This window comes from Myotis yumanensis, unplaced genomic scaffold (assembly GCF_028538775.1).
Source record: "Myotis yumanensis isolate MYYU_CA2020_CCGP unplaced genomic scaffold, mMyoYum1.0.hap1 SCAF_21, whole genome shotgun sequence".
Taxonomy (NCBI): Eukaryota; Metazoa; Chordata; class Mammalia; order Chiroptera; family Vespertilionidae; genus Myotis; species Myotis yumanensis.
Genome location: NW_027223772.1, coordinates 9,086,257 through 9,102,049, shown reverse-complemented (window position 1 = coordinate 9,102,049; position 15,793 = coordinate 9,086,257). Strand labels below are relative to the sequence as shown.

The window sequence follows — 15,793 nt, the reverse complement described above, 5'->3', positions numbered from 1 at the left end:
AACAATGCCTTCCTTAAAGGGGAAAAACAATTTGAATGACATCAGATTCATCAGAGACTCTGAGGCCCGAAGTGAGTGGCACATTTTTCAAGTGCTGAAAGAAAGGACTATCGACCATAACTTATTCAGCAAAAGTGCCCTTCGGGGACAAAGGGGAAGTCAAGGCATTCCCTGATGAAGGAAAACAAAGAGAATTTGTCACCAGCAGACTTTTCTTTAAAAAATAGCTAAAGGAAGTTCTCTTAATAGAAAGGAAATAACAAAAGAAAGATTCTTGGGCCTGGCCTGCATGGCTCAGTGGTTGAGCATTGACCTATGAACCAAGAGGTCACGGATCAATCCCTAGTGTGAGGCACATCCCCAGTGTGGCGTGTGCAGAAGGCAGCTAATTGATGATTCTCTCTCATCATTGATGTTCCTATCTCTTTCTCCCTCTTCCCATCTCTCTGAAATATATATCCTATATAATAAAGAGAGGTAATATGCAAATTAACCCTCACTCCATAATGCCATCACAGCAGAGGCAGGGCAGCGGGGGCAGGGCTGGCGGCTGCTTTGTGTGGCTTCCACCAGGGTTCCTGCGGTCCCGAGGGGGGGGGGCGGGGAGCAGGTCCCAGCGTCCGCTTCGTGCGACCTCGGTCAGGGTTTCTGCGGGCCCCGAATGCACACCACGGGGACAGGGCCCAGTGGCTGCTCCAAGCGGCCCGGAGATGGGGCATCAGGGCAGCACTCCAGGACTCAGGGCCATCCTGCGGCGCGCCAGCCATGTGGGGCAGGACTCTGGGACTCGAGGCAGTCCCATGGCACGGGGGGCAGGGAGGGGAAAGGGTCCCAGGTCTTGCATGATTTCACGCAACGGGTCACTAGTATATATATATATATATAGAGAGAGAGAGAGAGAGAGAGAGAGAGAGAGAGAGAGAGACTCTTGGAGCATCAGGGAGGAAGAAAGAAGAATGGAAAAAGTAAAAATATGGTAAGTACAGTACATTTCCTCCTCCTCCTTAAAAAAATACAAAGGAATTTATGGTAAAGAAAACAGTTTAAACACCCAAAAAGCAGTGGCTGCCCTTGAGGAGCTTACTCTGTGCAAAGCACCTCCCCCTCCTCATCCCATTTAACCTTTGAAAAGCCCAGTGGGGCTACCATCGCCTCCAGCTTATGGATGCGGAGAGTCTGCAGGGAGCATGGAGGCAGGGTGTGACACGGAGGTGGCTAACCCTTCCCCAGCTGGGGCTCCCAGCCGTCACCGTCCACAGCACCCTGTCTCCCCACTGCTCTCTGTGGAGCAGCACTTCCCAGGGAGCAAGGGCAGGCTCGCTGGAAGGGGAAAAGCTGGCGCGAAGGGAAGGAGGAAGTCCAGAAAACTGTCTCCCAGCCTTAGAAAAGGACAACAGAGAACACAGGAAAAGGTTACACAAGGAGAAGAGAAAAGCAAGAATCAGTCTAGGACAGAAGCAGAACTTAGAGCTTGAAGGCTCTTGGGAGGTGTGTCTTGGCTGGTGAAGACTAGAAGCCCAGGAATGTGTCACTGTCCGAAGTCTCCAGACAGTGAGTGCCAGAGTGAGGGCTGGACACTCAGCGTCCGACGCCCAGGCCACGGCCTTTGGAAACAGTAGAGAAACGAATGCTAAGGGGAGCCTCCCTACGGGTCCCCTCTACAGCAAGAAAAGTATCTGAGTCTCAAGCATCAAGGGGACCACGAGCAGGCCAAGTCAGCAGGAATCAGAGGAAAGAATCTGGAAAATCATAAGGGACCCACATTTCTGGGCAATGCCGAGAACTGAGAGGGGAGCCGTGGATGTTTTGGACGAGGGATCAGGCCCTTTCCAGAAACCTGCTCTAAGGTGGAAATCTACACTAATAAAAGAGAAACATGGTAATTGGCGTACGACCGCTACCCTTCCCATTGGCTAATCAGCATGTCCTTATGCAAATTAACTGTCAGCCAAGATGGCGGCCGGCAGCCAGGCAGCTGGAAGCGAACATGAGGCTTGCTTGCTCCAGTGACTGCAGACTCCAACATTTCCCGCCTGCCTTGCAGGCCTCTGAGCTGGCAGTTTGAAACTTTGTAAAAAATATAGGGCTGGGATCTCAGAGCTGAAGTTATACATTGTTTCGATTATAGAACTGCAAACCAGCAGCAGAAGCCTCAGAGCTAGAGCCAGAGCTAAAGCTGGCCCAGAAGAAAAAAAAAAAAGAAAAAAAGGAGTGGTTGGGAGCTTCAGTCAAAACCGCCAGCCTGAAAGCAGCCCTCAGCGCCTCACCCAGACTGGCCAGGCACCCCAGTGGGGACCCCCACCCTGAAGGGTGTGTGACCAGCTGCAAACAGCCATCATCCCCTCATCCAGGCTGGCCAGGCACCCCAGTGGGGACCCCCACCCTGATCCAGGACACCCTTCAGGGCAAACCAGCCGGCCCCCAGGCCTCTATCCTATATAGTAAAAGGGTAATATGCCTCCCAGCACAGGGATCAGCGGAGCCGAGAGGTCTCCTGGCACAAATCAGCATGACAGGGGGCAGCGCCCAAACCCCCTGATTGCCCTGCGGCTCTGTGTGTGACAGGGGGTGGTGTCCCAACCCCCTGATCGGCCCTGCTCTGTGTGTGACAGGGGGTGGCGCCCCAACCCCCCCCCCCCCCAGGGGCTCTGCTCTGTCTGTGACGGGGTAGAGCCATAACCTCCCCATCGGCCCTGCCCTGAGTGTGACAGTGGTGGCGCCCCAAACCCCTGATCCGCCCTGCTCTGTGTGTGACCGGGGGCGGTGCTCCAACTCCCCTATCGGCCCTACTCTGTGCGTGACGGGGGAGCTCCCCAACCCTCTGATGGGCCCTGCTCTGTGCATGAGAGGGGGGAGCTCCCCAACCCCCTGGTGGGCCCTGCTCTGTGCCCCAACCCCCTGGATTGGCCCTGCTCTGTGCGTCACAGGGGGTGGCGCCGCAAGCTCCCCATCGACCCTGCCTTGAGTGTGATAGGGGGCGGTGCCCCAACCCCCCAATCGGCCCTACCCTGAGCGTGACTGAGGGTGGCATCGCAACCTCCCAATCCGCCCTGCTCTGTGCATGACAGGGGGCGGCGCCCCAACTCCCCAATCAGCCCTGCTCTGAGCCCGACCAGGGGCTGCACCTAGGGATTGGGCCTGCCCTCTGCCACCCAGGAGCAGGTCGTTATCTCCCGAGGGGTCCCAGACTGCGAGAGGGCACAGGCCGGGCTGAGGGACCCTCCCTCCCCCCCCCCCCCCCGCCCCCCAGTGCACAAATTTTTGTGCACCGGGCCTCTAGTGGTTATATAAAAGGTGATCAGGTTTAATGCAAACAGCTAGAAAAATTGCCCTTCTCATTTGGGGAAATGGAAGACACAGACTTTGGAAAGTGGTTGCTGAACAGTCTCCCCAACCTCAACACTCAGCTGCTGAGCCTTGAGCACCACTGGCCGTCAGAAAGTTGTTATTCAGCAGGTGGGATAAGAGCAAAGAGCTGAAGCAGTGTCTGTGCCCAAGAACTTATCGGCAGAGGATACAGGATGGGGCAGGGCAGTCCCGAAAGACCAGCACCGGGAGCTTTTCTAACTGGAATAGTTTAGGTTTGTTCAAGTTCCAGAAGTTTCTGTCAAGTGCCTCCCATACACCTTGCACTGTCCTCTCACACAGGTGGTTTAGCATCTGTCATGATGAAGGCTTCGGGGACAAGAAAACACTTGGGTACTGCACTGCTGTTGGATGTAGTTTTCACAACTCAAATGCATTTGATTCTATTTTTAAGGTGTCACTGATTTTTTAACAGTCGTCCTCATAATTCCTAAGATTCTACTAGTATTTCTTCCTTTGTATTTCACATTGTTCAGTATAATGACACCAGTAAGAAATAAAATACATAGAAATTCCAGGAAACAATACTTTATTAATGGAATTTGTAATAATACAGTAATAATAGCATGTAAGACTGCATATGCTATAAACGTATTTTTAAAGGTACCCATCTATTCCCTAGGTATCTGTCTATCAATCTATCTATGGATCTATCTGCAGAGCAACAAGAAGCCTGGAGAGAAATACTGAAAGACGCTAATATTGCAGTGACTCGGCCCTATCAGATCCTCTCTTTATATAACAGTTGTAATGCCCCTTAACCTTCGTGGAATTAAAGTCATAGATAATATGTTGTGCCTACACAAATAATGGTTTAAATCAATATATGCCCTAACCATAATGTAAAGGATACATAAAAGAAAAGTAGTTTATACTTTTTTGAAATTGTGCGTAAGTGTATGATGCTTGTGGTACAATTACACTAGAAAAATAACGATGCCCCTATATTTGTAAAACAACCCCTAAGGGAGATACTGCCACCTGTGAATATCATTGCATTTTTTAAAGGTATCCAGGGAGTGAGATTATGACTTTCAAATTTCCTTTTTTACAGAAAATGTTTCCCTTCATAATGAATGTCTGTTGCTTTATAATGTGCTCAGTACAAGAGGCAGAGGAGGCCAAGAACACAACTCACCTCAAACGAATAAGCTTTCCCAATCCCGTCTCCTGCTCCAGTGATCACTGCAAAAAGCAGAAATGGTTTCAAAGGAAAGAATTAACCGTTAAAGTCCTCTATCGAGCTGGCCATGTTTCCTTGCACACTTAATATTCCAAAGCAGCCCTAGCCGGTTTGCTCAGTGGATAGTGTGTCGCCCTGTGGACTGAGGGGTCCCGGGTTCGATTCCAGTCAAGGGCACATGCCCTGGCTGTGGGCTGCAGGAGGCAGCCAGTCAATGATTCTCTCTCATCATTGATGTTTCTATCTCTCTCTCTCTCCCTCTCTGAAATCAATAAAAATATATATTTTTTAAATATTCCAAAGCAGCACTCAACTTCCCTCACTAAACATTCACAATAAAACTTTTTTTATTCTTTTTGAGGGATTGGTGAGGCCATGAAAACACACTCCAAAATGAAACAAAGTACCCCAGGCAGGGAACAGTTCCTTCAGACCCCATGAGGGTTTAGACATTTCCAAGCCTTAACTCATCAAGGGCAAGCAGTGCACCTGCTCTCTCTCTACCCACACAGCCAGCTGTCACTGTAGGACATTTCAAGGTTCCTCCTAAAAGTCCAGTTCTCCCCCCTTCCCTCCTCCTCCCCCACAGACCAGCGGCAGTCACTGCCCACGGAAGGCAGGGAACTTAACAAAGAGGAAAACACAGAAATGCAAAAAGAGGCTGAAATAAAATGAGGGGCCTGAAGAGTCATCAGTGGCCTGTGGGTTCATATAGAACAGTCAGATGGGCCTTCTAATCCTTTTGTATCCAACACTCGTAGGTGAGGCAGACCAAGCTGTGCACGCTCCCAGCAGCGCCCTGGCAGAGGCACCGGAGCTTAGTAACTGCTAATGGTGTCATCTGTTTAATTGGATGCCTCTAAGAGAATCCAGGCGTGTTACCTGTCCCTCTTACCAGAAGTACCATGCTCAGGGTTATCTTCACTGCTTCCCGTCTCTTACAAAGGTATCAGATATCACCCAGGACGAGGCCGGTACTATAGTTAAGATAATGGCATCAATAAATGGCTGGCATCTATCGAGAGCTGCCTTTCTGCCAGGCACTGCTTCAAGTGTTATAGATGCATCATCTCAATATTCAAACAAGCCCTAAAGTAGGGACCGTCATTATTCTTAATTCATAGATCAGAAGCCATGAGAGAGGAAATTCTTAACTTGGTCAAAGTGGTGCTGCTCAGTGATGATGATGGATTTGAACACAGGCTGGCTGACTTTGCGGCCACAAGTCTATTAAGATATACCATTGACATGATTAGCCAACCAACAACAGGGCGCGAGGAGTTAACATTTCAGTCTCTAGTAACTGGATCTTCTTCTTGCCGCCCCCGCCCCCCCATTTGACCTGTATTATCTCCCCGATATCTGCCTATGCCCATGAACATTTTACTCCTGCTAATTACAACACTATTCAAGACTGATTCCAAAGACAGGTTAAGATTATGTTTTTTGAGTCGACAAATGCCAAGTCTCTAGCCTCGTGTGAACTTTCTTCGCAATGAGTGTTCTTAGAGGGCTTTGCCCAGCACTGATGGGCAGCACTTGTACAGAGTTCACAGCCCCCTCAGGCATGGGCATTTGCATCTGTAAGAGCAGAGCACGTGGGTCCAGACCCTCAAGGTCGAGCACCTAGCAAGTTCATGGACCCAGCGTGCAGCCCCCAAGCGAGGGAGCATTCACACGTACTGCAAATGGAACATGCCCCAGTTCAAAACCCATTTTTCACTCCTAACAATTTTCATATAGTAATTTTTTCCGTTTCCATTGCTAAAGTTGTAAGATTGCCACTTTAGCAAATAAGGAGGCGAGATGCCCATTTAAATTTGATTTTCAGGTAAACAACGAATAGTTTTTTAGTATAAATATGTTCCACACAGCAGTTGGGGTGTCATACACTAAAAAATTACTCCTTGTTTATCTGAAATTCAAATTTAACTGAGAATCCTGTATTTATCTGGCAGCCCTATGAAGTTGCTTACGATTTCTCCTATTTAGCTTGGCATGGTATTTCTAAAGCTGCTTAAATTTTTTTTCTAGGTAGGCCATTGGATGTCTTGGTGCCCGACTTGGAAATGTAACGTGAAACCACAGCCTCCTGCTCTTTCTTTACCTTACACCCAGACAGGGGCTAGATTCCAGCAGTTCCAGGAATAAGTCCCATTAGAAGGCGGCAGTTAACCTACCTGGGACACACCAGACCCAGATTCTATCTTCAAAAGGTGTCTCCACAGAGATCTTTGTTGCCTGCATTTTGTAATACCCTCGCTTCCCAAAAGGGCTCGGAGAAAAAAATTTTCAATAAGGTGAATTGAAATTATTTGGATTTCAGACTTTTGAGACACCCTGTAACAAAACGGAGGCTCTCTGGAAATCGGGAGAGGAGGATGCGGAGCGTCTGCAGTGTTTATATCTGAATCATCAGAAACTCCCCAAGGAAGACAGTGCAGCTGGTGGGGACCGCGGACAAGCACGTGGGCGGCCGGCACAGTCCACCCCAGCTAATCTCCCAGACCCCGTCTTGTTTGCCCAACAATTCTAATTCTACTCATGCTTTCTAGACACCCCGCCCCTGCCCAACTTAAAATCACCCAAAGGAAGTCCATCTTTGCTCAAAGGAAAAAGATGCAGAATGCCTTTTGAGACACAAATAATAATAAGCAGGAACAACAAAACCCAAGACTGGAGCGCTTTCTTTACCTGCCCACTGGCCCATTGACTTCAGGAAAGACCTTGGCAGAACTTTCCAGAAGTGCAGGAAAATACATCTGGAGAATCTCGCCCACTTTACCAGGTAGACCAGGCACACCAGCAGCCCTACGGGAATGAAGACGAGCTCCAGGGCCTCCCCCATGACGGCACCACAGCTCGGGGCTCCCAGGCCTCGCAGACCCGCTGGGCCTCCGGGGGCGCAGCTGCTGGGGAGGCGGGTCAGGCACCTTCTGGAGCCACCGGGTGAGTTCCGCTGGGTGCGGACCTTTAGATTAGAGTAACTTCTTTACACAATCCTCCGATTCACAGGCTTTGTAATAAAGTATCCTTTCTAATATCTTTAGAGCACTGTTGGGCGTTTGTGACCGTGGGGAAGCTGGTGAAGGAGTGAAAGGATGTGAAGAAAGATAAAACGTGGACGAGATGAAGATGGCAGCTCAAGGTTCTCTCCCTGATTTGGAAGCTAAAAAAGAATGCAATATCCTGTAAGACGTTTATTCAGCAAATATGTATGACTGCCTCCCAGGTGGCGTAGCAGTCCCTGGCATTGGGAACACACAATGGAGAGCAAGCCTGGGCCACTGCCTGGGGGAGCTGAGAGCCTCGAAGGGGAGACAGATGATATGCAGAGAGCTAACATGCTGGCAGATATCAGTGCCAAAAAAAGGTGCTACTGAGTGTCCCGTTAGGGTGACTAGTGATCAAATACCCTAGAGCAGTGGTCGGCCAACTCATAAGTCAACAGAGCCAAATATCAACAGTACAATGATTGAAATTTCTTTTGAGAGCCAAATTTTTTAAACTTAAAGTATATAGGTAGGTACATTGTTATTAACTTAATTAGGGTACTCCTAAGCTGGCCTTTGCTGAAAACGTCCTCAATCTCATTGAGGTACGTTCGCTGAGGTCGACCCCTTCCAACTCTCCCATCCACACTCGTCTTGCATACTTGTTTCGTCTATGTCCTTTCCGAAAACCGACTTCTGCGCATGGGCCACGAAGTTTCAATCGCACCGTACGTGCGCGCCCGCACGTGGTATTTTTGTGGAAGAGCCACACTCAAGAGGCCAAAGGGCCGCGTGTGGTTCATTAGCCTCGGTTTGCTGACCACTGGGCTAGAGAGAGTGTTCAGGAAGGAATGCGGTAGAGGGGCCCTTGGAGCTGAAATTTGAATGAAAACAAGGAACCGGGAAAGATGAGGGTGCCCCTCCAGCAGGTCGGGCAGCTAGTGCAGATGCAGGGAAGTGGGAGAGGTCCATGAGTCTGAGGCTGGTCTGCAGAGCACAGGAGAGAGCACGGCGTGGCGGGAGGGGGAGGGGGGGGGCGGGGGGTGTGGTGAGCAGCAGCCAGAGCCTCTGCGGAGGAGTGGGGCTTCCATCCAGAAGCAGCAGGAAGCCATTGGAGAGGATGAGACAATGAAGTCCCAGCATCTGAATTATGCTTTCACAAGGTCACTGGATGCTGAAAGATGACCTTCGGGCGGTGGAGATAGAGGGTGGGCGGGACGTCTGAGGCAGGGGAGGCAGACTACAGCAGTCATCCAAGAAGTGCCCCCAGTCACACTTGTCTGTGATATTACCCAACCTCTTGACTGTGGGGACTCTGTATGCTGAGGACTCCCCCAAATGCACAACCCAGGCTAGTCCTCCAGACTTGCATATCCAACTGCCTGCTTGACACCTCCATTTGGATGCCTCATAACACGTCTAAAACCAGTTTCTGATACTATCTTCAACTGTCAGGCTTGCGTATCTCAAGAGATGACAACTCTTTTTTTTTTATTTATTCTTTTTAAAAAAATATTATAATAAGTATTACAAATGGTATTACATATGTGTCCTTCCCCCCCCCCCCCCCCCGCCCTTGACAATCCCCTGCCCTCCCTTACCCCCCAGAGTCTTATGTCCATTAGTTATGCTTATATGCATGCATACAAGTCCTTCGGTTGATCTCTTACTCCCCTCCCTTCTGCCCCCCAACCCTCCCTGACCTTCCCACTGCAGTTTGACAATCAGTTTGAGGCAGCTCTGCCTCTGTATCTATTATTGTTCATAAGTTTATAATGGTCTCTATTATCCATGAATGAGTGAGATCATGTGGTATTTTTCCTTCATTGACTGGCTTATTTCACTTAGCATAATGCTCTCCAGTTCCATCCATGATGTTGCAAATGGTAAGAGTTCCTTCTTTTTTACAGCAGCATAGTATTCCATCGTGTAGATGTACCACCGTTTTCTAATCCATTCATCTACTGATGGGCACTTAGGCTGTTTCCAGATCTTAGCTATGGTGAGTTGTGCTGCTATGAACATATGGGTGCACATATCCTTTCTGATTGGTGTTTCTGGTTTCTTGGGATATATTCCTAGAGGTGGGATCACTGGGTCAAATGGGAGTTCCATTTCCAGCTTTTTGAGGAAACTCCATACTGTCTTCCATAGTGGCTGCACCAGTCTGCATTCCCACCAGCAGTGCACAAGTGTTCCTTTTTCTCCACATCCTCTCCAGCACTTGTCGTTTGTTGATTTGTTGATGATAGCCATTCTGACAGGTGTGAGATGGTACCTCATTGTTGTTTTGATTTGCAAGAGATGGCAACTCTTATCTTCCAGTTGTTCACGTGAGAAACCTTGGAGATACCTTTGACTTTTCTCTTTCTCTCCCATTGCACAGCCCAGCTGTCTCCTGTTGGATTTGCTCTGTTTTAGATTGTGCTAAACAACATTGCTATGAATATTGTTTTATTTGTACTTGCCACACAGGTGCAAGTTTCTCTCTCTCTCTCTCTCTCTCTCTCACACACACACACACACACATACACACACACACACACACACACACACAATAGCTGGTCACACATATTACATATGTATAAGTTCAATTTTACTTTTATTAGTGCATCAATCAGACCCACTTAGGAGACACAAACCACATAGCATGTAAACAGGGACTACACAATATAAAAAAATTATTAACTACTTATAAGGAATTTGCAACTAAAAGGATATAAAAGAGAACTGGAAAGAACACCCAAGGGCTGAAGCAGAATATCTAAGAAACAAACCAACTTGGAAGGAGGCCTCACTGGAAGAGTGTGGTTGCAGCCAACTGGATGGTGAAGTTCCCTAGTTGCCCTGAGAAGCTGTGCCCAGTGAGCAGGAGGAGGCTGGGTAGCAGAACTGCCACCTGGGACAGGAAGTCCCCACGGAAATGCTAGCAAAACTTGCAGAAATCACTGGGGCAAGTTCTACTGGGGCGGAACTGGAGGAGAACTAGCATTTATTTTTACACTATTGAGTCATTCGACCTATAAAAAGGGCATATCTCTCCCTTTAGTCCTTCTTAATATCTTCAATAAATTTTTATCATTTCTTTTAAAAGTTTTGCACTTATAAAAATTTATATTAAGAAAAATATCAGCTGAAACCGGTTTGGCTCAGTGGATAGAGCGTCAGCCTGCGGACTGAAAGGTCCCAGGTTCGATTCCGGTCAAGGGCATGTACCGGGGTTGCGGGCACATCCCCAGTGGGAGATGTGCAGGAGGCGGCTGATCGATGTTTCTCTCTCATCCATGTTTCTAACTCTCTATCTCTCTCCCTTCCTCTCTGTAAAAAAATCAATAAAATATATTTTTTAAAAAAAGAAAAATATCAAAAACATACATAAGCAGAGAGACTAATTTAAAGGACCCCCATCTACAGATATTCTATAATGACATTTCATAATAAAGTTTACTATCATTTTTTTTTAAATATATTTTATTGATTTTTTACAGAGAGGAAGGGAGAGAGATAGAGAGTCAGAAACATCGATGAAAGAGAAACATCGATCAGCTGCCTCCTGCACATCTACTGGGGATGTGCCCGCAACCCAGGTACGTGCCCTTGACCGGAATCGAACCTGGGACCTTTCAGTCTCCAGGCCGACGCTCTATCCACTGAGCCAAACCGGTTTCGGCAAAATTTACTATCATTTAATGTCCACTGTTACTTTGTATATACCCACTTTCCCCCCATCCGCAGAATGGCAAGAACTCTTTTTTTTATTGAGGTAACATTGGTTTATAACATTATATAAGTTTCAGAGGTACATTATAATTCAACATCTGTATATACTATAGCATGGTCACCACCAAAGGTCCAGTTTCCATCTGTCACCATACAATTGACCCCCTTTACCCATTTTGTTCTCCTCCAACCCCTTCCCCTCTTGTAACCACCAATCTGTTGTCTGCATCTATCAATTTGTTTTGTTTGTTTTGTTTGTTCATTCCTTTATTTAGCATCATACCATAATGGAGGGAGTGGTAGGTGCATTAACATTACTAAAAGATTCATCAAAATGTTGTTTCTGGCAAAAGAACAGCCTGCATCCTAAAATACAGAAGTTCATTGCAACCCTTTAAATGACAATTTCCAACTTGAAAAATTTAAGATCTTTTCTCTACCAGCTATGGAGGATCTCTTAGATGTTGCTCTAAGACAGTGGTTCTCAACCTTCCTAATGCCACAACCCTTTAATACAGTTCCTCATGTTGTGGTGACCCTCAACCATAAAATTATTTTCGTTGCTACTTCATAACTGTAATTTTGCTACTGCTATGGATTGTAATGTAAATATCTCATATGCAGGATGTATTTTCATTGTTACAAATTGAACATAATTAAAGCATAGTGATTAATCACAAAAACAATATGTAATTATATATGTGTTTTCTGATGATCTTAGGCGACCCCTGTGAAAGTGTCGTTAGACTCCCAAAGGGGTTGCGATCCACAGGTTGAGAACCGCTGCTCTAAGAGAAACTGAAGTAATCTAATGATTGAAGCTTCTTGACTTGAAAGAGCTATGAAGAAAAGGATTCTTTATAACTTTGAATATATCATATATATATATATATATATATATATATATATATATATATAGAGGCCCAGTGCACAAAAATTTGTGCACTTGGGGGGGGGGGGGGGCGGAGCAGAGAAGGTCCCTCAGCCAGGCCAGTGCCCTCTTACAGTCTGGGACCCCTCGGGGGATGACCATCTGCTGGCTGAGGCCTGCTCCCCGGGATATTGGGCCTAAGCTGGCAGTCAGACATTCCTCCGGCAGCCCGGCAGCCCTCGGAGGATGTCCACTTGCCAGCGGGGAGCAGACCTAAGCTGCAATCGGACACCCTTAGCGCTGCTGAGGAGGCACGAGAGGCTCCCACCACCACCGCTGTACTGGCAGCCAACAGCTTGGCTTGTGGCTGAGCAGAGCTCCCCCATGTGGAAGCGCACTGACCATCAGAGGGCAGCTCCTGCATTGAGCGTCTTCCCCCGGGTGGTCAGTGTGTGTCATAATGACCAGTCATTCCCAGTCTTTCTGCTGTTAGGGTCAGTTTGCATATTGCCCTTTTACTATATAGGATAGAGGCCTGGTGCACGGGTGGGGGCCAGCTGGTTTGCCCTGAATGGTGTCCTGGATCAGGGTGGGGGTCCCGCTTGGGTGCCTGGCCAGCCTGGGTGAGGGGCTGATGGCTGTTTTCAGGCTGCCCGCACCCTCTTCAGGGTGGGGGTCCCCACTGGGGTCCCTGGCCAGCCTGGATGAGGGGCTGAGGGCTGTTTTCAGGCTGCCCAAACCCTCTTCAGGGTGGGGGTCCCCACTGGGGTGCCTGGCCAGCCTGGATGAGGGGCTGAGGGCCGTTTGCAGGCTGCTCGCACCCCCTTCAGGGTGGGGATCCCCACTGGGGTGCCTGGTCAGCCTGGATGAGGGGCTGAGGGCTGTTTTCAGGCTGCCCGCACCCCCTTCAGGGTGGGGATCCCCACTGAGGTGCCTGGCCAGCCTGGATGAGGGGCTGAAGGCTATTTTAAGGCAGGCCAAGCCTGCAACTGAAGCTCCCAGTCTCTCCTATTTTTCTTTTCTTTTTTTTTAAATTCTGGGATTTATTTACCTTCTGTAATTGAAACTTTGTTGCGGCTCCAGAAAGCAGGTATCTGGAGTTTGTTTAGCTTCTATAATTGCAACATTGTTGCTTAGACTGGAGCTCATAGCTGGGCTTCGGCAGGCAGGGAACCTTGGCTTCCTCCATCGCTGGGGCAACCAAGCCTCATGTTCGCTTCAGCTGTGTGGCTGCAGGCCGCTATCTTGGTTGGCAGTTAATTTGCATATCACTCTTATTAGCCAATGGGAAGTGTAGCGGAGGTATGGTTAATTACCATGTTTGTCTATTATTAGATAGGATACAATATACATATATATATATATATATATATATATATATATATATATATATCTCCTGGGAGCCAGGTGGGGGGCCCACCACCTGCCGCTGGTCACCATCTGTGGGGCAATCGAGTCCCTGCTCGCACTCACCTTGGCCTGGCGCCTCCCACTCACCTGCTCCACCATCCTGCCGCAGTCCCGCTGTTGTCGGGGCCCATCAGAGCCAGCAGTGCCTTCACTGCCACCGCTGCCAGCACCGCACGTCGCTGATGCCCACTATGTTCTGCACCACCCCCTGGTAGTCAGTGCATGTCATAGCGAGTGAACAACCAACAGCCGAGGGGACAATTTGCATATTAGGCTTTTATTATATAGGAAAACAGTATGTTATATTGAGAGATGGAATCTAAAAGACCCACAAATAAAGAGCATGACCTTCTGAGCCTAAGCTCTTCCTGATATGAAGGCCTAGTAAAGGCAATCACTCTGGGAAGTGACTTCAATGAGCAGAAGTTGGGTTGGCATTGGGAGACTGAACAGGGAAAGACATAGATGTGTCCCTAAGCTGGTCACTGCTGTGGGTGACTGAGGTTTCATCCTGCTAGGAAGCTTCTGAGAAACTGTAGAATGCAGCTCAGACCCTTCTGTGCCAGGGTCCAGCCCCAGCAGGCCAGGGGTTCCCAAAGGTGTGGACAGAGTCGGCGAAGAACGAAGGACACGGAAACAGCGATCAGATGATCAGCATAGCTTTCTTTAGTCTCCGTGGATCTTCCTGTGCCTGGCTGAGGCCACAGAGAAAGATCCAGAGGCAAGCTGAGCCTTTATTTTATAGTCAGAGGTAAACAAGGTAGTGGTTACCATAGTTACACTCTTCTTGTGAGTTTCACTTGTTTTGGCAGCACTTCCTGCACCTCCCTCAGCCCATTAGCTTCCCAGGTAAGATCTAGGGCCAAAACCGGTTTGGCTCAGTGGATAGAGCGTCGGCCTGCGGACTGAGGGGTCCCGGGTTCGATTCCGGTCAAGGGCATGTACCTGGGTTGCAGGCACGTCCCCAGTAGGGGATGTGCAGGAGGCAGCTGATCGATGTTTCTCTCTCATCGATGTTTCTAACTCTCTATCTCTCTCCCTTCCTCTCTGTGGAAAATCAATAAAATATATTTAAAAAAAAAAAAAAAAAGATCTAGGGAGCATCATAAGGTCAAGCCTAATTATGCTACGAGTACTGTGCCCTCTAAGCTGGGACTTGTTTGTGACTTTTCCAACAGGTCAGTCCGAGGCTTAACCCTATAGCTGCTCCCCACACTTCTGACTTACATATAGAAGTAGAATGTGTTGTCTATTGCTCCTGTGCCCATTGATCAAGCTTGCCCCCTTGGGTATGATCTCCCTCATTTCCAGGTTTGCCCATATATCAGATGACCTGTGAGTGCCTGTGGGTGAAGAGGAGCCCCGGAGAGGATGGTGAGAGATGCCAGTGTTAAAAAAAAAAATCACCTAAGTTTAAAGATCTAGTTGGCTTTATTCAACTAATCAAAGAGGAAGTTTCTAGCAAAGGTTGGATTATCTCAGGCAAGTTCATCTACCTATGGAAGACAGAAGGGGTCTATCAGACTGACTACCTCACTAGTATTGACCAGGTAATGCAAATTAACTGGTTAAAGATTACATTCCTGGGAGAGGCTACAACTGCAATTAGTTAGGTACGAAGTCTTGGTTTGCTGACTGGGGGCTTAGTACAAGTGACTCCATTGGGATCTACGGTCTCCTTAAAAAAAACCCTCTCCCACCCCTTTAATCAGACTCTCAGCCTGAGAGGTGTGATCTAAATTCAAGGGATTCATGCCCCTCTCAGCTACTGCTCTGTAGTCCCCACAGCTTTTATACCCTCTGTGTGGTATTCACAGGTCATGACTGTAGGCTCACAATTTTTCAGTCAGTCATTCTCTTCCTTCCTTTTCTGGTGTTCCCATCTTCGGGAGATCATTTGCGTGGTGGTTAGCAGCTGTGAACGTGCATTTAGAGCTTTTGGGAGAATTCAGTACATCAAGGAGGACATTATGATTATTATAAGCAGGATAATTTCCAACTTTTGGAGTGAACTTCAGAGCCATGATCCCCAGACCCAAACCATTCAAAATCAAATAAGGAAAAGAAAGACTCCATTGAAGGAGTCACCCTTGTAAGACAAGTGGCTTGCTCAATGATCGTATGTAACTGACTTCAGCTTCCCCAAAGTTGTTAATACAGGCTCAGCAGTTGTGCTGGCTACAGCACAGGCACTCCATGTTCAGCTAGAAGATAACCAGGGGCTATTTAACTATCAAGAACAACTATAAC

General features: G+C 48.0%; 1 protein-coding gene across 1 annotated transcript in view; it reads right to left on the bottom strand.

Moving 5' to 3' along the window:
* Positions 1-7,397, bottom strand: part of HSD17B3 (hydroxysteroid 17-beta dehydrogenase 3) — a 41,625-nt gene extending 34,228 nt beyond the window's left edge. The window contains exons 1-2 of the mRNA XM_070400870.1: positions 7,244-7,397; positions 4,505-4,551 (exon numbers count right to left, since the gene is read on the bottom strand). Coding sequence (XP_070256971.1) covers positions 4,505-4,551; positions 7,244-7,397 — 201 coding nt within the window. The remainder of the gene's footprint in view (positions 1-4,504; positions 4,552-7,243) is intronic.
* Between the last annotated feature and the right edge of the window lie 8,396 nt (positions 7,398-15,793).